A 23,810-nucleotide genomic window follows, 5' to 3' on the forward strand; every position below is an offset into this window, starting at 1 on the left:
ATCGTTATTCTAGCAATCATCTGGTTATTAACCTGTATTTCCCAAGGACCACCTAAGCCATGAGGAAAAAAAAAAAAAAAAAAAAATGCTGTGAAAAGCCCACATGCATCTCCATTAGAGATAAACTCCTTAATTGATGCTCTTTTTTCTCCCACATTTGCCTATTACTTCTTGTCAACAGCCACAGTCTTATTATTCATGAGCTCAGACAACAGCAAAGACTCCAAGGCTGCAATGCATTAATTGACAGGTAAACACCTGACGCAACTTTGCCCAGACAGTGTGATGGATGCACAGGCTTGCTGCTGGCTTGCAGAAGTGCAGCATGGGCCAAGGGCACCCACTTAATTGACTTAGAAGTGGCCCGTGTTAAGCTACAGTTGAGAGAGGCAGAACAGAAGGAAAAAAACAAATCTGTCAGAAATGAAAAGGAGTGGCACATTGGTTGAGGAGGCTAAAAGAGGTTCCATCCCTCACTCCAACTCCTTCTGCAAGCAACCCCAGCAGTCTTCCTAAATGGCCAATGTGATCATGTCTAGTCCTAGCCTACCTTCCTTCAAAGACTCCCTACTTCCTACAGAATAGAGTTTGGACTTTTAACACAACATTTGAGGACCAGCCCAACAAGACCCAGCCTGCCTCTCCAGCTTTGACCCTCAAAGGGACCGTGTCTCCTTTGCCTCAGGCTTGGACACTCTCCTGACAGCCCCCAGCCCCTTCAACTCTCACCCTTTAGATCTCAGCTAAGAATGGCCCCACTCTGGGAAGCCTTCCTTGCCCTCTCTAAAGCATGCCAGTGGGATGTGATCTACTATTATAAGAATGGAAGTGGAGGATTGAACTGGGAGGGATCTTTGACAATACTGCAGTGGGAGAAGAGTATTTCTTTTAAATTTGCAAAAGCCCTGATTAAAACGTCCTCCTGTGAGCTGTGATACCTCTCTGCCTACTCGCTCTAATGATGCAAATGCCCTTCGTGATGCCAATAAAATCTACAAGTCTGCACCCTAGACTGGTCTCTATTTTATTCCCAGAAGCCCAAAGGACCACATCATCTTTAAAGAAGAGGAAAGTACACAGTAACATTAATAGCATTCAGAATCTTTAACAACTAAATAAAGGAGGGCAAGACCTTGGCATTTTCAGTTGGCCATAGACACAAGCTAAGAAATTATACAATTCATGTATTCCAAGAATATTTTCTGAACTCCAACTACATGCCAGCAACTTGGAGCTGGAGCAGGCAGAGATATTCAAGACATAGGCTTTGCCCTCAAAAGACAATGTGGAATAACAGGAAGAGGACATGCATTGGATCGAGTGTAACAGATTCAAGTTCAAATCCTAGCTCTGCTTCATAATGGCAAATATGCAACTCTGACCCACAGCTTCCTCATCCTAAAATGGTTACTTCAAACTTTATATGGTGAGAACTAGTAAATGTGAAATGCCCACAGCAGCAGCTGACACACACCAATACCTAGTGAACACTAGCTAGCTCCTTTCCTCTTCCAAGGAATTCTGGGAATAGAAAGATAAATGTAGAAAGCATTACAATACCATGTGGTAAATGCTGCAATGTAATTATGTCCAAGTGCTACGGCAAGAATCACTGACGCTGGGATGTGGTGGAGAGGGAGGGTACTGGGGAGAACCAGCTTCATTTACATTTGAATGGACTCTGAAGAATGATTTTCAAACTTCAAGAGGAAAAAGGTGGAGTGCACAGCCATGGTGTGGAGAATAATACAAAGCCACATAGGACTAAAACATGGGGTACATCAGGGGAAGGGAAGCAAGGAGAATGGGCAGGGGAGAAGAGAATTGGGGTCAGAATGAGAAGGGCCTCAAATGCCAGGCTAAGGAGTCTGGAGTTTATCTTGCAGGTATCTGGGAGCCAACAAATATGTCATCTGGTTCAAATCACCTGATAGAAATGACACAAGTAACCTGAAATGAATGAATGAAAGCAACAGGACATATGGCATGAGCTCTTGGTTTTGTATGGCCATTTGTCAGTTCCATAGATGTTTATACCTTATTTACAAGAAGCAGGAAACAAACAGAATGGGAAGGAGCCAAAATATTTTAAAAGCTGGCAGGTAAATCAGACCTAGAAAGTCCTGGGAAGTCTTCTTAACAAATGTTACACACTCACCTCTCCATCAGTTCATTCTGGGTGTTCATTTCCACTCCAACTGATTTTCCTGGAAGCAGAAATCACATCAAGAAAGAAGGAGAAAAAAATGTTTTTAAGTGTTCCCTAATAATTTCCTGCTCATACATTTGCAGAAGCACTATTCCACTTGTTTAAACGCTCTATAGCAATCCTGGATATTTAAAGTAGGATTACCAAGAGTACAATTCAGACTATAGACTTCTCCTTTATCACTGCATTGACACTAGTTCTAGGTGACAGCACTGAATCTAAAAAGCAATCACAAGGTATTGCTGGTGCAGGTTTTTCTTTCTCTCAAACTCTGATACTAACAGAATATATGTTCATTACGGAAAATGGGTAACAGAATCAAAAAAAGATCAATATCCTGGCACTCCCACAGCCAAGTTACTGGATTTCTTTCCATTCTTTTTTTCATGCATTTTGGCATGGAAGATACCATATTACAACATAATTTTTTCACTTAGTATATTATTATTATAGCCATTTCTCTTACTAAATTTGCTTCCGAAACATCATTTTTAATGCCTGCGCTAATATTCCACTGTAGGCGTGCATTACCACAATTTTGCCAGTTCTCTATTTGACACTTAGGTCACTTCCAAATTTTCACTTTTATAAACAAATAAAATAAGCATCTTTGTGCATACAGCTTTATCTGCATTTTAATTATTTCCTTAGGAAGGGTCTCAGAAGTAGGATTAAAACTAGGGAAAGGAGTACATGAGTACAGTTGAAAAACCCACTGTCTACAGCAGGGGAAATGATTTTTAAAAAGTGACAAAAGAAAACAAAATAAAGCTCAGAATGTAGCTGGGCAAAAGATGCTCTGCTCTCTTCCTGCATGTCATCATTTGCTGTTTGAAAGGAAGCACATGAGCCTAGATTTCAAAGAGACTAACAACTTTATTTTAAAAATACTTCAGAACCCTGGAAATTGCAGGCTGGGATGAGCTCTTTGAAGAAACTGATGCGTGGCTAAAGAAAAAAACAAACTCTTCTATAGTTGTACTTGAAAAATGAGACTATAATTAAAATGCACCCACACATGCAATTTTCAAAACTATTCCTAAAAGGAAAAGTTCTCAAACACCACAGTACAGAGGAAAAGATCACTGAATCCTTGCACATTTGCTTTAAGTCTAGAAGTTTCCACCTACAAACTCACACGGCTGGCTGGTATGGTCATCCAGGTTCTCTATCACCCACCAGGCCAGCCACCTGGGCACCAAGAGTCAGTGCAACATGCTAAGTGGTAGAAAGTCACCTACCATGGCAGGGTACTGTCACCATCAGAAAGGAGTCACACAGGCCTGAGTGACCAGGCACCAGGGCCTGAGTATGGCTCTTTAACATCTACTATCTCCTTCAGGCCTCACAATGATCCTATGAACATGGTGTTAGTACCTCTGTTTTAAAGCAAAGAAGTGGAAATCCAGGAGGTTTAATGTTTCAACTCTCCCTTTGTCTGATCACACTCTCCCTTACTTTACTACATTTTATAGTTAAACAAGAGAGATGGAGATATCCTTATAGCTACTTCAATCACAAACCTATGCCTCTTAGTTACATCCTGCCCAAAAATGGCATGCTATTTTGGCTTCTTGAAAGGTAGATAGAGGTTGACAGGCCTTCATCAGTGGATGCGCTCAAGACTCCACATTTCTGTCCTCTACAATCCTCTTCAAGGGGGAAATCCACACCTGACTGAGTCAGATTTCAAGACCTTTACTGGAAGAACCAGCTTGTAAGACCATCCCTAATGGGCAGGGACAACTGTGTGTTAAAAGAACAGCTTAGTCAACATTTTTCATCTCATACCTGCACTGGGCTGCTTACCAACATTCAGCAGATAAGACTGACCCTACAGACCCTGAGAATGGACCATCAGTGCCAGCCCAGCCTCCCAAAAAGCTTAGGACTTACTCAGGTACTAGCCAGGCAAACAAAGTAACATGATATTCTGCTTCACATTCTCACGGTTCTTTTTTTTTTTTTTTTTTTTTTTTTAAATGAAGTCTTGCTCTGTTGCCCAGGCTGGAGTACAGTGACACAATCTCAACTTATTGCAACCTCTGCCTCCTGGGTTCAAGCAATTCTCATGCCTCAGCCTCCTGAGGAGCTGGAACTACAGACACACACCACCACGCTCAGCTAATTTTGTTGTATTTTTAGTAGAGACGGGGTTTCACCATGCTGGCCAGGCTCGTCTTGAACTCCTGGCCTCAAGTGATCCACCCACCTTGACCTCCCCAAGTGCTAGGATTAGAGGCGTGAGCCACCGCACCTGGCCACATTCACATTGTTCTTTAGTTGTATATCTTCCTCAGGAACTTCACAGGGTGGGGACCCTTGGTTTGGGGCAGGCTTTAAGCATTCCAGGTCTCCAGATCTTAGACCCATCAAAAATCTCTCCTCCATTCCTAATCAAACCCATGACCACACCAGGATGTGCCCTGATGCCACCAGCAGCATGAGTTTCCCCTTCAAATAAGAGACCCTCGAGGAGCTTGCAACAACTCAACAACAACTGTATTCCACTCGTTCCCCTATTATTATAACAGAATTCTTTAAAACCAAGTGACAAATAGTTACTGTAGGATTCACAGGGAGATCACAACAACTAATGCATTGAATTTCTTGGTGGAAACTGCCCTCACACAGGTAACAGGGTACCATCTGTCTGGCTATTCAAAAGCTTAGGATGCATGTCATGAAAATGCTGCTCCCATCTCTCAGGCAAATCTTGTTGCTACGCCTAAGAGTTGTGTAGTGTGAGGCAATAGAAGGACTTCATCTTTTCAAATAAAAAAATCTAGTTATCCCATCCATAACTGAACAAGCAAGAGAAGACTATTATGCCAGACAAACTTATAACTGGTTGACCCAACTTCAGTTTCCTCTCTGCACTGATCCATTCTGTACAGTGCTTAAGAAGCCTCTTTTGAAACAGTACTTCCCAGCTCAAAATCCATCAGTCCTACAGACTTAACTTCAAATCCCATAGCCTGGCATCTCCTACATGACCCAGATGTTTCTTCCTTTCCACTTCTCTAGTAATTGGTAGAAACTAATTCTATTTTAATATGTACAGTGCTCCACCCAGGTTCCTGTGCCAGACACTGAGGATACAGAGATGAATGAGGAGCCACCCTATCCTCAGTAAGTTCACCTGAGTGGAAAGGGTGGACCCAAAAGACAACTGGACTACAGTGCTGTGATAAGGGGCCGCAATGGATGCTGTGGGAAGGCACACAGAGGAGACAAACAGAATCTGGCCCGGACCACCAAGGAACATTTAGGGGAGGCGACAATGGAGCTATATCTTTGATGGAGGGAAGAACTGCTTTATAAAGGTGGGAAGACACTTAAGGGGCTCTAGGGAGGGCAGTTCCAGGGATTCTTAGAAGGAAAAACCCTCCATTTTCTCTGAAAGCCTGGATCACTCTGTTAACCATAACATGCATGCCCCCTTATTATTATTGTCACTGTAAGCCAAAAAGTATCTGAGACAGATCTCAACCAGTTTTGAAGTTTATTTTGCCAAGGTTATGGATCATGACAGGTGACATAGCCCCCGGAGGTCCTGAGAACATATGCCCAAGGTGATTGGGTTACAGCTTGGTTTTATATGTTTTAGGGAGACATAAGATATGAATCAACATATGTGAGGTACACACTGGTCTGGTCCGGAAAGGCAGGACAACTCAAAGTGGGTGGCGGGCTTCCAGGTCATAGGTAGATTCAAACATTTTTCTGACTGGCACTTGGTTGAAAGAGCTATTATCTAAAGACCTGGAATCAATAGAAAGCAGTGTCTGGGTTAAGGTAAGGGGTTATGGAGACCAAGGTTTTTCTTATGTGGATGAAGTCCCAGAGATGGCCATCCTCAGAGGCAAATGTTTCCTATTCAGATCCTTAAAAGGTGATGGACTCTCAGCCAATCTCTTCAGGATCAGAAAAAGACCTGAAAAGGGAAGGGGATTCTCTATAGAATGTAAGTGTTCCCCAAAAGAGACAGCATTTCAGGACCATTTCAAACATGTCAAAGAAATATATTTTGGGGTAAAATACTTTGATTTCTTTCAGAGCCCTGCTATCTGTCATGTGATGCTATAATGGAGTCACGTTAGAATTTGGTTTCTTATTGCTACAGAGTCTGTTTGGTCAGCCTAAGCATCTCTTTTAATGTTAATACTGGTCAGTTGTGTGCCAACTCCAAAGGGAGGAGAGTATAATGAGGCATGTCTGACTGCCCCCCACTTTGCCATCATGGTCTGAACTAGTTTTTCAGGTTTTGTTGGGTTCCCTTAGCTGAGGGAAGGGTCCACTCAGCCAGCTGTAGGATTTACAATTTTAATTTCAGTTGACATATCTTCCTGAGCTCCCACTATTTGTCAAGGCAGGACACCCTTCAAATCAGGAGTGTCTATTGGGTTTTTTGTTTGGCCAGAAATTTAAAGATGAAAGAAAACAGGGGTGTCCAATCTTTTGGCTTCCCTGGGCCACACTGTGTCTTGGACTACACATAAAATACACTAACAATAGCCAATGAGCTTAAAAAACAAAAAAAATCCATAATGTTTTAAGAAAGTTTACGAATTTGCATTGTACCACATTCAACACCGTCCTGGGCTGCATGCAGCCCGTGGGCCACGGGTTGGACAAGCTTAAATAATGTCATTTCATCCTCACAAATATCTCTATAAGACAGGTACTGCTCTCCCCCATAGAGGAAATCTGGCCCTTCAAGGGATAAATGACCCACAAAGCTGGGATCTGAACTCCAGTCTGTCTGACTCCAAAGGTCTTGTTCTTTCCAACCCAACACCCTTGTGACAGCCTCTATCACAAACTCAGATGTGAATATCAAGCACAAGCTATAAACAAACCGGGGGTGGGAGGGGGTGGAAAGAATAAATTTTGCTTCCACTTCAGGTGAACAAAGAAAGTTTCCTGGAGGATAGGCAGAATTTCTCTAAGTGGAAAGGGAGTAAAAGTCTTACAGAAAAAAATAATGGTTCGAATCGAATCATGGAAGAGGGGAAATGCAGGGTCTGGCCCACAGAAATGTTTGACCAGTGCCTCCAATTTGATAGGAGTGTGAGAAACATGATATCATGGTGGTTAGGAGGGTAGACAGTGAAAGTGAACCACATGGACTCAAATTCAGACTCTGCCACCTCCTAACTTAGACCAAGTGAATTAACCTCTCTGTTCCTCATTTGTTAATAAATGAGGATAATAAATAATACTTCCTCTTAGGCTGAGAACAATGCCTGCCTGGCATATTGCAAGCACCCAATAAAGATCAGTCTTTCTCACTTCCTCATTGTTTCTCCTTCAACCTCTTCATTATCATCATCACCATCAGAGGGTGGTGGGCTGGCAAAGGCCCCTGGCAAAAGCCGCTTCCAGATTGGAAGGCCTTGAGAAGAAACCAATGTTTCAGGTCCACTTCTGTCAGCAGAGAACTAAGGCAAAGGATTCCAGGAGCTATCTTTGTTCATGTGGTGAGCTCACTGATCAAACTGTCTTCTTTGTACCTTTCCCAGTGTCAAACACAGCTTACTCAAAAATACCTGCAGACAAAATACCACCTGCCTTATTCATACAACTGCTCTTGGGAGGCACCAAGAACAAGGATACAGTGGAAACTCTGGCTGCAACACCAGTTCCTGATCTATTTTGATCTCAGCCCTCTTGGGAATCTAAGTTATAGACCCTCACCCCAGAAAAATGTACATACTCACAAAATCTTGCAGGTTTCCAGATCCAAGGGAGAGTCCCCTTATAAGCATTAATAAACCACACTATCATCCCAATTCTTGGAGCCTACCAACCAAACATTATTAAAGAAATAGCAAAGATATGCACAAAGATTCCAATACAGTGTTCTTTATAATAGCCCCAAAATGGGAACAATCTGAATGTTCATCAAATGGGGAATGATTAAATAAATTATGGTACATTTATACAAAAGAATGCCCTGCAGCCACTAAAACTTACAATGTATATTTATTATCTATAACTGAACAAAGGGAGAGGATGCAAATAGTCCCATTTCTATAAAAAATACACATATGAATAAAAAAGGTCTGGGCATATATACTCCAGGGTATTCACGCTTTGTTGTGTGATGCAATTATAGGAGTATCTGCTTATCTTTTATTCCACAGTAAACATGTATTGCTTTGTATTAATTTTTTTTAAGGCTATATTTAAATTTTTAAGAACTCATGCTATGAGACTGCCTCAAATATAAAACTGTTTTACAATAAGCTTGTTTCATAATTCAAGAGCCAGACCCCTCATATGAATCCAAGAAAGAGCTACCTCTGTGTTACATTTTAGTCCCTAAGAAAAGGAGCTGTGGTGAGGTTTCTGGGACTTTTATGCTTTTTGTAGGAAAAAATCAAGTTCTATGTTTGTGTTATCTGCTAAGCCTAAAATGCTTCGTCTGCCTGCAGAACCCACAAATAATAAGTAGGCTCTCCATGGGCGTGTCAAGGTAAATAACTAAAAAAATACATCAAGGGGAGTGGCTGGATGAGAGAAGGAAAGCAGCTGGTGCCAGAAGCACCCTCTCTTAGCTCTCCACTTCCTAGGGCCTAGAGTGAGAGCCTTCAAGAAGAGGCTGACAGAAAATGACTTGGGCCTGGAAGATTTGGCTTTATCATGAGGACCCAGATAGTTCTCCACTAATAAAATGAAAACTAGCTTATTTAGAATACCCTTAGCTAGAAGGAAGTAGGTTTTTATAAAGCTGGCAAAAGTCAGGTCCTCCTATATACCCTGGTCCTCAAAAGTCCTGGGAACTGGTATTAGCAAAACCAGTCTACAGCAGGTCTAAGCTACTGGGCCCTTTGGAAAAGCTGGGGGAAAACATTCACTAGGCCCAGATGGGTAAACTATCCCATGTTCTATCCTGGAATTAAATGAACTATGTGGGCCATCATAAACCATCTACTTTGTACATATGAAGACAAGAGGAACAGAGTCCAATCCTGGTTCCACCAAGTCAGTTGTGACTTTGAACAACAAACTCTTATTTGTTAAGTCTAAGTTCCTCACCTGAAAAACAGGCTGTTCTGAGGATTAAGCCCCAACTCACAGCAAGTACAAATACTAACAAGCACTCAGTACATAAGAACTATGCACCCAGCATTGAGCCAATCCAAGGCTTCACATCCATAATTTAATTCATACAAAGACTCCACCAATGAGGTATTAGAATGCTAAGTTTACAGGTGAAAAAAGAAACTAAGGCAAGGAATTAAGTAAATTTCCCAAGGTACGCAGCTTACAAGTGGGAAGCCAGAGCTCTAATCTGGCCAGCCCAGCTCCAATGACTGCATTCTTCACCACTAGGCCCATTTATTTAAATAGGTAAGGTTATATCTCTATGCCTCAGTTCATCATCTATAAAACTGAACTAATACATTGTGCTTCCAAGGTCATTGTGAAGTTTAAATCAAATAACCTATATGATGCCAACTATAATACAAGTAGCTCTAGTAGGAAAAGTTTTTTGTCCAGAGACCTGATTTAAAATCCCAGCTCTGCCATTCACTCCATAAATGGTCACAGATGAGTTGCTTACTCTCACTGGGCCATACTCTCCACAACTGTAACACTGGATTCACTGACTCACTCATTCATTTATTCATTCTCTCAAAATACGTGTTGCATGTCCACCATACACCAAACGTTATCTATATCCTAGCACTACAGCAACAAACACAACAGACAAGATCCATGCACCCTTGTAGGGCTTACTTTCTATAGGGAAGGCAGAATAATAAACATATAACATGCAAGATGGTTAAGACGGTTATGGGTGGTAAACACATAACATGCAAGATGGTTGTGGGTAGAACCAAGGAAAATAATGCAGGGTAAGGGGAAAAGGGAATGTCAGTAATAGGCAGGGGTGCCTTGCTATTTCATAAAGAGCTGTCAAAGAGCACCTTGCTAATATGATGACATTCGAGACAAGGCCTGAAGGGATCAGGGACACCAGAGAGAAGAGAAAGTGCAAAGCCCCTGAAGGAGGAGCCGGCCTGGGCATGCTAGAAAAACTGCAGGGTCAGTAGCTCAGGAGGGGAAACAGGAGAGGGTGGGGCGGCAGAAGTAAGGAGAGAGCGCGGCCAGGGCGATGGTACAGGGCTTTGCAGGCCCTTTTCTGGACTTTTACACTGAATGAAAAGGAAAGGCTTTGATTTGGGGGCAGAGATGGGACATGATCTGACTTACATTTTTAAAACATCCTTGATTACTGGGTGGAAAATGTACTACAGTGAGACAAGGATGGAAGCCCAGAGGCCAAACAGGAGAGACCTGCAGCATCCAGGTGAGATAAGAGAAGCGAGCTGAAGCGGCGAAAGCAATAAGGTCGTCAGGACTGGTCAGGGATGGAAGACGCGCAGAAGGCAGGGCTGCACAGAGGCAGCCAGGGAGGGAGAGGAGAACTGAACTCTCAGTGGCATCGTCTGGAAGCCAAGTGAGCCAAGGAGCGAGGGATCAACACGTCAAATACTGCTGCAGTCTGAGCAAGATGAAGACTGAAAACTGATTCTTGGATTTGGCAAAGTGGAAGTTGTTAGTGTCAGGCAAACTGTTGCAGTGGAGGGGTTGAGATAACCCAGAGTCCAGTCCCAATGGGTTTAAGAGAGAAAGGGGACTGGAAAGCAATACTAACGGAGATAAAGGAAAAGGACAAAAATAATGACTTCACAGTTTTGACTCTGGAATCATATTAATGTTATACATATTCAAAAAATTAAATCAATAAAAATAGGGTAAAAAACTCTAAAATTGAATACAAATAAAAGCAAATGAATCTAATTGTGTTTCAAACAAGTAACCCAACAACAGCTGTACAAAGAATGAAACCAAACAACTTTTAAATTCAAGAACATACTATAATATATTTTTAGCCTACAAACAAAGAGAACTACTTCAATAAACAAATCTTGAACTCTTCCAGTGGATTTGTTTTTCACAGGGGAAAGGGTGGAGTAATTCTGGAACTATGTGCATATATTACAGAACTGAGTAAATCGGCAGATATGGTGATGTTGTCAGAGCCAGGGTTCTTACTGTTGGAGAAGGGAAGTAAAAATGTGGAAGCAGGAAAAACAGGAAAGAACCCAGTGAGTCTGGACTGGAATTAAAGGCACCATTGTGAAGTAATGATTTTTTTTTTTAAATAAATTACACATTTACACACACACACACACACACACACAGCCTGCTAAAGGGCCTAGACACAATGATACCCTCGTAGCAATGAACACACCTAGCACCAAATCTTGGTTATTAAATATCATTACTCACTAAAAGGAATCAAGGCTCTTGGAGAAATGGCTCATTCGGAGCCGGAGCAGTACAGGATGAGCATGGAAAATCTATTTTGTCGCAGAAAGTAAGGAAGTGCTCCCGAAAAGATGGAGACATGTCAAAAGAAACTGCCACTTACCAAATCTTACAATATAATATGAATGTCAGAATGGATAATAGTCCATTGAATAAAATAAGAATCTTCAAGCCCACACTGATCATAAACAAACAAGAAATATATTAATAAAAGGAATTTAATAGAGAATGCATCCTTCTAGTACATGCCACCTAATATAAATGAAGAAGGAATGTGATTAAAAAATGTTAGTGTTAGAAAAAACTGTCATAGGAACATTTGACTCAGACAAGAATCACCAATATATGGTAAAACTCATGGTAGAAGTTTGAAGAGGAAGAGAATAGTTACAGAGTAACAAAGTATCTTCTACAAATTACTCATTCATTACACAGGTTAATATAATTTATATTGGAGAAAACTGACAGACATTACCTTAAGGAAGTGATCAAAGTTAATATCACCAAAAATGGGATTAATATTGTGTGCCTCTTTAAGAAAATACCATAAGAACAAAATAATCTCTTATGTAGCATTCCTGCCAAAACTGCATAGCCAATCTAATCTAACCAATCTAATCTAATCGTGAATTGAATCTTGTGGAAAGAACAGATGACCCCAAAGTGAGGGGCTAGCCTGAACTATTCAAGTATGTTCACATCATGCAAAGAAGAAAGGGTGAGGAACTACTCCAGATTAAAGGAGACGAGAGACACATGACAACTAAATGTAATGTGGGGACTGGATCCTGGATCAGGATCAGGATACAGAACAAACTGTCATAAAAGACATTATTGAATTAATTATAAAAATTCAAATATAGGCTGTATATTAGATAACAGTATATTAGACAATACCATTTCTGATTGTGATAACAGTACCATGGTTATGCACAAGAATGTCCTTGGTCTGAGGAACCACACCCTGAATTATCTAGGGAGAAAGGAACATCATAGCATCAATCCACTCTCACAGGGCTCAGAAAGATAATAATAGAGTGTGTGTGTGTACAGACAGGGAAAGATAAAACATATGTGGCAAATGCTAACAACTGATGAAGCTGGGTGCACAGTAAATGGGAGTTCTTTGCTGTAGCCTCAAAAAAAAATTATTTTAAAAATTTTACCTAGCACATAGCAAAGGTTTCTTTCATCCTTCCTCTGGCCATCCTTAACTCTTCGATATGCTTTTTAACTGATAAAAATTTTGCTTGGTTGACTGGATTTTTTGCTTGCCAACATTTAAAACACACGAGTTTTCACACACACAAAAAAAAAACAAAACAAAACAAAACAAAAAACTCATCTTTTCTGGAAAATTTGTAAGATGCAAGAACTGGCAACCATGTGACCACTGCTGAGTGAGAGGCAGTGCCTTCTGGCTGGCTTCACTCATGTACCTTGGCAGCCTGAACCCTGAGGCGTCTAAACTGGACTCCTGGTTTGTAACAGTGCCAACCACAAGCCATGTGGAAGTGGTCACTGGGAGGAAGCAGCAGCCAGTGTGGTTCTGCTGTCACCTCATCAAGGCAGAGGGGTGAAAGATAAGTAAGGCCAACGAGTTAGCTCCTCCTGTGCCCCTCCAAGAAGTCCTGGGTCAATTACTGATGTCTTAGGACTCGCGTACCTCACCCTACTTACCGTTGAGAAATAGCTTTTCCAATTTCTCCAGCAGCTCAGCACATTGATTCAACTGTTCCTGGAAACCTTCGGCCACGCAGTAATCCACATCGCTGGCCTGCAGCAACTCCTCAAATGCCTTAATCATGGTGTTCATGTGTTGACGGGAGATGACACAGATGCCATGGCCATCCTTAATCTGCTGCCGTTGAAGGGAGAGCTCCCTGGCTTGGGACTGAACTAATGAATCGTATCTGATAAAAGAGGGGAAAGAAAATACTTGGACCATTTTAGAATTGAATTTTTGTGACCTTAACACTAATTGGAAAAATGACAGAGTACAATTTTTAAAAGCCTGCAGCTGTACAAGTATATATACTTTTAGAAAAATTGAAACTGTACAAGGTCACCCCTTCTTTGATTTCACACAGCCAACAAATGCTGGAACAAAGATTCTTCTGCAACATTTTTAACCTTACAAAGCCCCCAATTAAAGTATAGATTGGCAAGGACTCAGGCAAACAATTAGTTTCCATACACTCTTCAAAAATACTATTCTGAATTGTAGAAACAAGTGCCCCAAGGGTCAGAGGATCTACCAAAAATTTTCACGAAGTGTGATAAAGAAAGTGTACCACAAAGAAAAAAAGATAGGACTCTCTCCTCCCGAACAAAACGTCACTGAATAATCATGATGCTGACTACCATTTACTGAGGGTCTAGGACCTGTCAGTAACTGAATTCAGTGCTTTATATGTTATCTGATCCTCTGTCTTCCAACAAATGTATAAATGTCCCCTTTTACAGAAGAAGAAACTGATTGCAAAGCTAGTTAAGTGGTAAAGATTTTGGATTCAAACACAATTCTCACTTTGAAGATCATTACGCAATATTACCTTCTTACTGCCATGTGCCATCTTTTCCTATGTGAGCCCATAAGAGAAAGGCACTGAGAAGAACACAGGTTAAGAGAAATGTGACTCATGTAAACTGGCCACAGTAACCTTGCTCCAGAGAGTAGCTTGGCAAAGATGTTGACACTTCAGTTCAATGTAATTTTCTCCTTCCTGGAAATGACAACACTACATGGGCTGGCAGTCGCCATCAACATAGCGTGTGCACATGCAGATTACATGATACCAGCATTAAAGGTGGGGGCCAGTATCATGTGAGTACTGGAGTAACATGGGTAAACATGGGTAACTCATGAGTAACATGAGTAAACATGGGTACTGGAGTGGGATAATGTGGGCTTGAACCCTGGCAATGGCTCTGACCAGCTCTGTGAATGTTCTCTGCCAAGTCACTGCAGCTGCTTTGAGGCTGTTTCCTTACCTATAATAACTAGTTTAGGAATACCTCCTTCTCAGGTGATTTTGAGGATTAGATAAGAAAAGTGCCTAACCAGGGGCCTGAGACAACAGCCTTTCAATAATTACAAGCTTCCTTCAATCTCACTGCTTGGGAAGTCTTGAAAAATTCATCCTGGCTCCTGACAATTCAGAACAATGTCTTTGACTCAAATTAGTGACAAATGAAGGTCAACTTCACAAATGATCCCATTTTTGCCATATCTCATGAAGCAAAACTGTATATATCTATGCCCATAAAGCATGATCTTCATGACCTAAGAATTCTTCTCTTTCAACACAAGCTTATTTCTCTAAGATGGCCTTAAAGAGTAAAGACATGGAAAATATTTATATTCCTCCTACCTTGCCTAGACATCAGTTTTAGTTTCACAGCACAGCAAAAGCCAGTAAGAGAGTCCAGGAGTACACACTGCAGTTCGGTAAAGGCACTATCACTCACCAAGTGACTGGTATGAAACCTTTACCCTGAGCCTCCAACTTGAGGAGGGCAAGATCTGCCCTGCAGCTTTCCAGAGGACCCAAGACTCGTAACGGACGTTCACGTGCGTGGTCGCTGTTCCTCTTCTTTGTGGCCTCACCTCTCACTTCTCCACAGGACCTGGCTGCCTGAACCCACCATCAAGCCTTCCCCAGAACACACTCTACCCATCACAGAGCAGCGTTCTCTTTTAGCTCATGGGCTCCCACCTAGTGGCAATACTGGGGGACTACAGGCTTAAACGGGGAGATGGCAGAGGTGGAATGTACCTGGAAGGTGAGAGATCTCTGAACTTATTCTGCAGATTATGGATCTCACTGAAAAGTTGCATGTTCATATTCTGCTCCTTCTGCAGCTCGTATTCCTGTTCCTCCAGCATCCGGTTCTCCTGCATCCGGCCATCAATCATCTCTGGGGCCAGCGGATGGAGAATTTTCATGTGTTTCACATATCGCACTTGGTGCAAACTTGAAAAGGTCATTTCTTCCTCATCAGAACTGCTCTTGGGCTTGCTGAAGCCATCCTGGGCCCCTTCTGTCCCACACAAAACTGTAATAACGGCCTCACTGCACTGGGAGTGCTTTTGAAGCTGAAATATGAAATTCTGGTAGCCTTCCAGCTCAGTTTCCAAGTCATGGATTTTCTGTTTTAAGTATTCTGTCTCATTTGAGGTCTTAATGCTCTCTGACTGATCAGTCCCCATCACACTGACTTTAGCAGAAGGCTGACTCTTGGAACTCAAGTAAGTAGCTATTGAAGTTGGGCTCAGAACATCTTCAGGATTTTCTTTGCATGATGGCAAGCTGGCAAGGTCATCAGGTGGGCAAATCTCAGAGTCTGAAAATCAAATACATTTATGTCAGTATCTCTTTTACTAAAATCCAACCCCTCTCCTTCCTCACAGCCATAGCCAAGCCAAGACCACTGCAGTGGCCTAACAAGCCTCCCCGAAAAAAGCCCTAGTATTTCCTAACACATTTCCCTCAAAAGGCCTCCAGTCTTTCCTAACAAGCCTCCCTCAAAAAGCCTCCAGTCTTTCCTAACAAGCCTCCCTCAAAAAGTCCTAGTCTTTCTCTCTTACCCCTCAGTTGTTCTCTTCCTCAGAGTGACTGTTCTAAAAAGTAATTTTAACCATGATAAACCCACACACACAGCCTAAAATTCATCGACATTCCCAGTATCTACATGAGACCTTCCATGATCTAGTTCCAGGCAACCTTTCCAGGAATATCTCTGGCACCACTGTGGAGATTTCCTACAAAATTAACCATGATTCCCTGCATATAGCGTGCTGTGTCATGCCTCCATGCTTTTGCATGGGCCGTGCCCTCTGCCTGGAACACCCTCAGCCCTCTATTCTACTCCTACCTAATGAACTCTTTCCATACCCAGATCTAATTTTCCTTCCTCTGCAAGCCCACTGCCAAACTATGCAAAAGTCACAACTCACTGTGGTTCTGTAGCACCTTATGCATATTACTCAAGACAAATATACTATGTGCTGGGTGCTAAAGTAAAAATTATAAGTGGCTTATTTATTGATTCACATAGCAATTCGTTATCTGAATGCCACTCTCCCTCACCAGACTGCATGTTTCTTCATAGCAGAGATGTGGCCTTTCATTTTCACATTCTCAGTGTCTAGTACAGAACCTCACCCAGACCAGAAGTCAGTGCCAGCGTCAGAAATATTGAGAGATTCTGTGAAGCAACAGTAAAGAGTGGTAATTCTGAATATCCACAACACGTGACAGTCTTCTCATTTCCATGTCTAACGGCTTCCAGGAGATGCCCTGACATCCTCTTTAGTGAGGTGTTTCACTCACTCACAACACTGCCAGGAAATATTTCCTTATAGCTAGTAATAGCTAAACCCTTAGAGATGCAGTCAAACTTGTTTGAGAAGTGGACTGGTACAGCAGAAAGAATATGAGGTTTGAAGGCCACAGAGCCTGAGGCAAGTGACTTCACTATCCAAGAGCCTCAGTTTCCCCTGTGTCTAAAATGTGGGAAGAGATGTCTCATATGCTTGTAGTGTGGCTTCAAGCTCAGGCCTGACTCCAGAGCTTCTGTTCTTAACCACCATGCCACACTGCTGGCTGCCCAGGGAAAGTCCCGTTCAATATAGAGAGCTGTCTGAATACTTAAGGGGCAGCGGAATGTAGTAGAAAAGCCGGTCTTTGAAATTGAACAGACACAGTTTCAAACTCTGGCTCTGTCACATAGGCAAGTTACTTGACCCTCTCTGAGCTTTAGTAGCTTTATCTGTAAAATGGAAAGAACATCACTGTGAAAAGTTGAATGTGTGTGTTTTTAGGGATTATATGGAACAAAATCTGCAAAAAGAAAAAAAAAGGCTAGCACAGTGTCTGGCACACAGTAGTGAAGGAATCCAAGTAACACAAACATCCTCTAACCATTCCAAGATAGAAGGAGATGCCCTTCACCGGAGGCGTGCATGCGAAGGCCAGTCTGAAAAAATGCTACAAAAGCAACAATGTGGGTTGGACTGGGTGACCTAGGAGATCTCTCAGAGAGATTCACACACAAATCCTCGTCAGACTGCATGTCCCAATTTCTGGTTCTGCAATCCACTCCTTGTGACTTGAGGTACACTCTTGTCTCTGTTCATGATGCAAATACCATAAAGTGTGGCATTTCATTTCAGAAAGCAGCTGCTACCTGACCTAAAGGAAGCATTCCTAATACAGTATTTTTGTTGTACACAATTTGTTATGACAACTAGTCAATAAGAGCCTTGAGGGTGGAGATTACGTCATCCATGTCTGTTTCTCCAGTATCCAGCATAGGGTCTGCGACAGAGAATGTACTCAGCAAGTATTTCTGGCTGAACAAGAAAGAGAAAGGGGAGCTGGGGAGGGAGATATCTCTCAATAAGGCTTTTTTTCCAGTGAATCACTCTCCAAGACAAGAAATTATCTTTGCTGTAATAACCTCATGATAATAGAATTTGGTCTGTACTTCACGGCAAGAAGCGTGTTCACTCATGGAAATAAAGATTAGTTCCCAGGACTTTCCTTAAATAATTATGAGGCATCACTAGTATACCCATTTTACAGAAGAGGAGGTTGAGGCTTAGGGAGCTTAAGAATTTGCTCAGGGTTCAGGGCAGGTAAGCAGTAGAGCCCTTCCTCAAAGCCTGGCAGTCTGCCTCTAACACTCTGAATGCTGCTTCCCGAAGTAACACTCCCGCAATCGAATCTCCTGTATCACGGTGCATGAGCAAAGAGAGAGAGAGTTCTTAACCCTCAACGTGAAGGCCAAGATGCCTGTAAAATCCTTTATTCACATCCCAAGTATCTGTCAAGGGCCTTGTGAAAAAGAAACAGCAGTGAAGATGTCACATGCAGGACCCAGCCTCAGCTGCGCAACAATTAAAAGGTGGAAGTTCAGGCAGATGCAACTCATGTACAAAGTTCTGGAAGCACATTCAGAAAAATGAAAGACATTCAGTAATGAAGGGAAGTACTGACAGGGAAAGGGAAGCTGTCAATTAGTTAAGAAGTCTGTATTAAGAACTATCAAGAAGAAATCAAAAGATGTCCCCAAGACCATTTATGAATATTTGCATTATAAGAAATACTATAGTTCTACAACTTTCCACAATTCAGCTAAGGGGGACTTTATTGCCTGGTAGAGTAGCTTTCTCCTCAAAGCCCAGACCATGCAGAAGCATGTGACCATGTATTCACTGCAATGACTCTGGACCTTGCAAAAGTATACACCACCGGGAACAGTGTATATACCACAACTCAGTATTTTTCCAGAGACTGATGTTCCCATGGTCATCCCATGACAAATTTAGGATTCTTGAGGACAATTACTTCTAACAGAGTGAACTAGATCTGGATTAATAGTGATTTTTTTTAATGAAGGGGGAAAAATATTTAACATAAAAAGACTGTAGGCATTTGTTCATTCTGGTTGAATGAAAACATGAGTATTTGTTATATTATCTTTTGTGCTTATGTATGCTTCTAATACTTCATAATTTTAAAAAGAAAGGAATACAACTTGCCTGTGCCCTCACCCACATCTCTGCACCTTTTCCACTGATCTGCCTGGCAAACCCCACAAACCCAGTCTCAGCCTCAGGCTCTCCTCTGACCCACTCTTCCTGGGCACACGGACCAACACTGAGCACACCTCAGCAACAGGCAGCCCCGCGCTGAATACCGAGAGGCTGTTGGGATGGTTGTCTCCTCCAAGCTGTGGGGTCCCTAAGAGCAGGCTGTGTCTTTTCATGTCGAACCACCAGAACCCAGCCCACTGCCTGGTAGAGAAGCATGCTGATACATGGACGGGTGGGTTCTAACGTCCTACTGTACCTTGACTCTTCTCCTGCTTACCAGCTGGGTGACCCTGGGTCAATTATTTCTTAAAATCTCAGCTTCCTATGTGTTAGACTGGAATGATAATAATGCCCTGAGAGGGCTGCTATGGGCTTAGTAATAATTTTTAGATAAAACATCCAAATGGTGCCTGGCACATGGAAGCTGTTCAATACAAACAGGGGTTGAATTCTGACCGATCTCGTAGCTTGTTTGCTGATCACTGTCCATTTCCTTGTCTCTCCAGACAGAAGATGTGGTTTTAATTCCTTTCTGCTCTCCTGGGCTGTGCTGGTAGGCTGCTCCCACAGAGGGCTGAGCTACAGGCAATCACAAAGAGAAAGAAAAATAAATAAAACTGTAAGACCTGAAACTTAGCCAAGCAACTGAGAAGAACACAAAGATACAACAGGGAAAATAAAAACACTGGGGAGGCAAAATGCAATTTATAAGATAAAATTAATCTATCGAGCTGCCATAACAGGACATAAAAAGCATATATATACTGCAGCTTGTCTGAAATGGTTTAAGTTCAGGCTCTCAAAAAGCTGAGTGAGAAAATGTATTCTATCAATTCGTGCCCATTTTTCCCAAGAAGAGAGAGGCCCTAGGGTCTCCCGGGCAACTGTTTGAGGTAGCACCTGGAGTTGAGGCACCCTGGTATCTCAGTAAAAAATAAAAACAGTATTGAGTGCAAATGGCAAGCTAGGAGCCAGCGTGGTGGCTCATGCCTATAATCCCAGCACTTCGGGAGGCTGAGGCAGTGGGGCCGCTTGAGGCCAGGAGTTCAAGACCAGCTTGGGCAATATAGCAAGACCCCCATCTCTACAAAATATAAAAAATTTAAATTTGAATTTTAAAAAATGGCAAGCTATGGGCAAAGTGCCAGGGCCTCTGTTGAGCTGAGTTACCTTTGCCATAAAATCTTTCCTCCATGAAGGTCCCCACAACCCTGTATTGATTCAGTTAACTGCCACCTCCCCCAGCCCACACCAGACGGGGAGTTCTCAGAAGGCAGAGACTGTATCTGATTTATTTCTCTCCTACCCCCAATGCATGAGGCTGGAAACATAGCAGGTGCTCAGGGAATGTTCACTGAATGAATGAAAAGATGCCTGGATGATGGTTGAATGGATTAGAAGAAGGTAGATAAGGAGGTGGTAAGTGAAAAGCAATTCTGCCAAAGGCCTTCTTATCTGGAATCTCAACTACGGTAAACCCAAAGGAAAACCTAAAATTAAATGGAACATACCTTTGGCTATGGATCTTCATAAAACCCACACAAGAAGTATCACATACTAGGCTTTGTGAAATAGTAAAGAACATGGGCTTTGAAATTAGGCAGGCTGACTCCCATCTAGCTAGAAAAGTTAGTCACAGTGTGACTGTAGCCAAGTCACTTGATCTCTGAAACTACTGCCTTAACTATAAGATGGTGGTAATTTCTGTATCTGCCTCAAAGGACTGTTGAGAGAACCCAATTAGATCATGTACTTAGAGTGTATAGCAAGACTCAGTAAATAATAGGTGCTTGTTTTATTAATACCACAGTATGTCCAAGACTCCAGAGTCATCTCCAATCCCTGACCCACTCTGGAAATCCTCTAATCTGATGCAACCTCCTGCACTGGTACTCGTTCCCTTCATTGGCAAGTCCCAAAGAGCATCAATATCCTCTCTGAACATTCATCTCTCCCCGTCACTCTGAGTGAACTTGGGATGACCCCAAGGACACTGCTTCTCCCTCAGCCTTCAAAGTTGTGGTCATTTCTTTCCCATAGCTCTCATATCATGGGCCCAAAGTGTATAAGTGTGTTTGCTCCTCACTGTCACTTCTAGATCATTCTCTCTCTTCCCTGAAAATTCCACTTTCGCAGCTCATGCTTCCAGACGATACCACCAATGACCCCACTTTACTGTAATCATCCATGGTCCCCTGAGTCACTGAATCCCTTGCGGTTCGGTGACAATGTGGCTCCTAACTGCCTTCCTTCTCTACATTGCTTTACGGTATAATTCCTCGGGGCTGTCCATGCTTGCTGTCTCCAATCTCTCTCCTGCATTCTCTCTCTGCAACCCATGCCAACCAGGCTGCATCCACTCCATGGAAACAGCTCCCTTCAAGTACACCAATGACTTCCACATTGTTAAATCCCAAAGCCAATCCTCAGTCTTTGTCTTACCTGTCCTATAGCAATATCTGACACTGCTAATCCCCTCCTTACTCAGCTGCTAGGAAGTCACCCTCTCTTGGATCCCTCCTACCTTCACTGGCTGGTCTTCTTGGTCCAACCTTTAACCACCAGAGAGCCTTGGTTTCAATTCCTGGACCTGGTTGCTATGGCTCCAAGTCATATAGCTTCAAACAGTACCAAATATTGCTATTTCCTAACTTTGTATCTCTAATCCAGACCTCTACCCTTGACTCCAGACTCGTCTGTCTTCAATTGCCTATCTAATATCTCCACCGGGATGGTCAACAGGCATCTCATAGGTCCAAACCAGACCCCTAATGTCCCCCTCATGCTTGCCTCTCATGCAGTCTTCAGTCCTTCTCATCTCAGTGAATGACAACTCCATCCTTCCAAAGGTTCATATCCAAAGTGATCCTTTAAAGCAGAGGTTGGACCACCTTTCTTTAAGTCAAATAATAAATACTTTAGGCTTTGCAGGCCATAGAGTCTCTATGCTAACTACTCAATTCTGCCATCAAAGCACAAAAGCAAACACAGACAATATGCAAACAAATGGGTGTGGCTGTGTTTCAATAAAACTTTATTTCCAAAAACAGGAAGTGAACTGGATTTGGCCCACAGGCTGTGGTTTGTCAACTCCTACTTTTTTTTTTTTGGAGATGGAGTTTCGCTCTTGTCTCTGCTCACTGCAACCTCCACCTCCCGGGTTCAAGCAATTCCCCTGCTTCAGCCTCCTGAGGAGCTGGGATTACAGGCATGCGCCACCATGCCTGGCTAATTTTGTATTTTTAGTAGAGATGGGGTTTCACCATGTTGGCCAAGCTGGTCTCGAACTCCTGACCTCAGGTGATCTGCCTGCCTTGGCCTCCCAAAGTGCTGGGATTACATGTGTGAGACACTGCGCTCAGCCTGTCAACTCCCACTTTAAGGCTTAAGTCAAATCATGACCCTGCTGCTCAAAACCCTCCAAAAGTTTCCAATCTTACCAAGTAGAAGAGTCCTAGAATGGCCTTTGAGAGCCTGCCTTATCTACTGCCTCCCGGACCTCATCTTCTACAACTCTCCCTTTCCTCAACTCCACTCCAGCCACACAATTAGCCTCCTTACTATTCATCCATCTTCCCCTGTTCACAGCAGCACCAGGGCCTTTTTGCCTTCTTCCTAAGATGACCAGTGCACTCATTTCCCCTGTTTCCCTTCAAATGCCACTTCACCATGGAGGCTCTCTAGCATTCATGACGTGAGCAAATCCTGCCCCTCCTCCACATTCCCCACACCCAAATCCTGCTTCGTTCTTTTCCACGGCACTTACTTTCTCACATGTTGTACGTATGATTATCAGCTTTCTGTCCTCCCCCCGACCCTACACGCACACAAGAATATAAGCTAGACAAAGACTTCATCTGCTTTGGTCACTCCTCTCTCCTCAGTGCCTAGAATAGTGCTTGGCACACAGAAGAAATGAATAAATAAAAGATTACTTTTGTTGTTCTTGTTATGGTGCTGCTGCCATCTGCTTACAGAAGTTCAAAATTAGGAGTCAACATATGCACTTCTGTGGATCATGAGCCCTGAGAAAATGATGTAAAATGCTACTTATATGCTCACCTCATCATTCTGTGGGAGGGCCCTCTGCTTTCTTCAGATTCTCAAAGGGTTAGTGGTCCAAAATCTCTAAGCACCACTGTCCTAGACTAGAGGACGCCACTAGACACACTTCCTCCAAGTCTCTGGATCCTAACTATTTAGGTACATTTTAACACAGGGACTGTTGTCTTGCCTCCCAGGAGAGCAGAGCCAGCAGGTTCAAAGAGGGTGGGGAAGTGGGTTACTTCTAGAGGAAGACGCAAGGTTAGTAAGATTTAGAATTATCCCCAAGTTGGCCTGGACATTACAGAGAACCCTGCAAAGTGGACCCTCACTTGCATACCTCTGATGCCACACTCCAAAGGCGTCCACAGACAAAGCCAAACACAACTGGGGCATCTGCAGACAATCCTTAGTGAAGGCAGCAGTGCCCCCTCAGACCTATGAGCACTACAATTTCCCTTTATCCAGACTCCAGAATAAAATGAAAGCAATGGATTCATTCTCCTTATTGTGTTCCCTCTGTTGTGCATTTGTCAGGAGTCAAGATTAATCACTGCAATTCATGAAATTTATACTCAAACTTATTGCAATTCTAAACAACAAGGT

At 42.6% G+C, this 23,810-nt stretch overlaps 1 protein-coding gene across 4 annotated transcripts in view; it reads right to left on the reverse strand.

Moving 5' to 3' along the window:
- The window catches only part of CDK5RAP2 (CDK5 regulatory subunit associated protein 2), a 185,636-nt gene that overhangs the window by 31,479 nt on the left and 130,347 nt on the right, over nt 1-23,810 (reverse strand). For 2 of the 4 annotated variants that reach the window (XM_032164990.2, XM_032164986.2), the window contains exons 23-26: nt 19,617-19,739; nt 15,337-15,904; nt 13,238-13,470; nt 2,159-2,207 (exon numbers count right to left, since the gene is read on the reverse strand). In XM_032164990.2, the coding sequence (XP_032020881.1) occupies nt 2,159-2,207; nt 13,238-13,470; nt 15,337-15,904; nt 19,617-19,739 (973 nt within the window). The remainder of the gene's footprint in view (nt 1-2,158; nt 2,208-13,237; nt 13,471-15,336; nt 15,905-19,616; nt 19,740-23,810) is intronic. The other 2 variants (XM_032164987.2, XM_032164988.2) reach the window with 2 other exon arrangements.

The sequence above is a fragment of the Hylobates moloch genome, unplaced genomic scaffold, assembly GCF_009828535.3.
Source record: "Hylobates moloch isolate HMO894 unplaced genomic scaffold, HMol_V3 SCAFFOLD_10, whole genome shotgun sequence".
NCBI classification, from domain to species: domain Eukaryota; kingdom Metazoa; phylum Chordata; class Mammalia; order Primates; family Hylobatidae; genus Hylobates; species Hylobates moloch.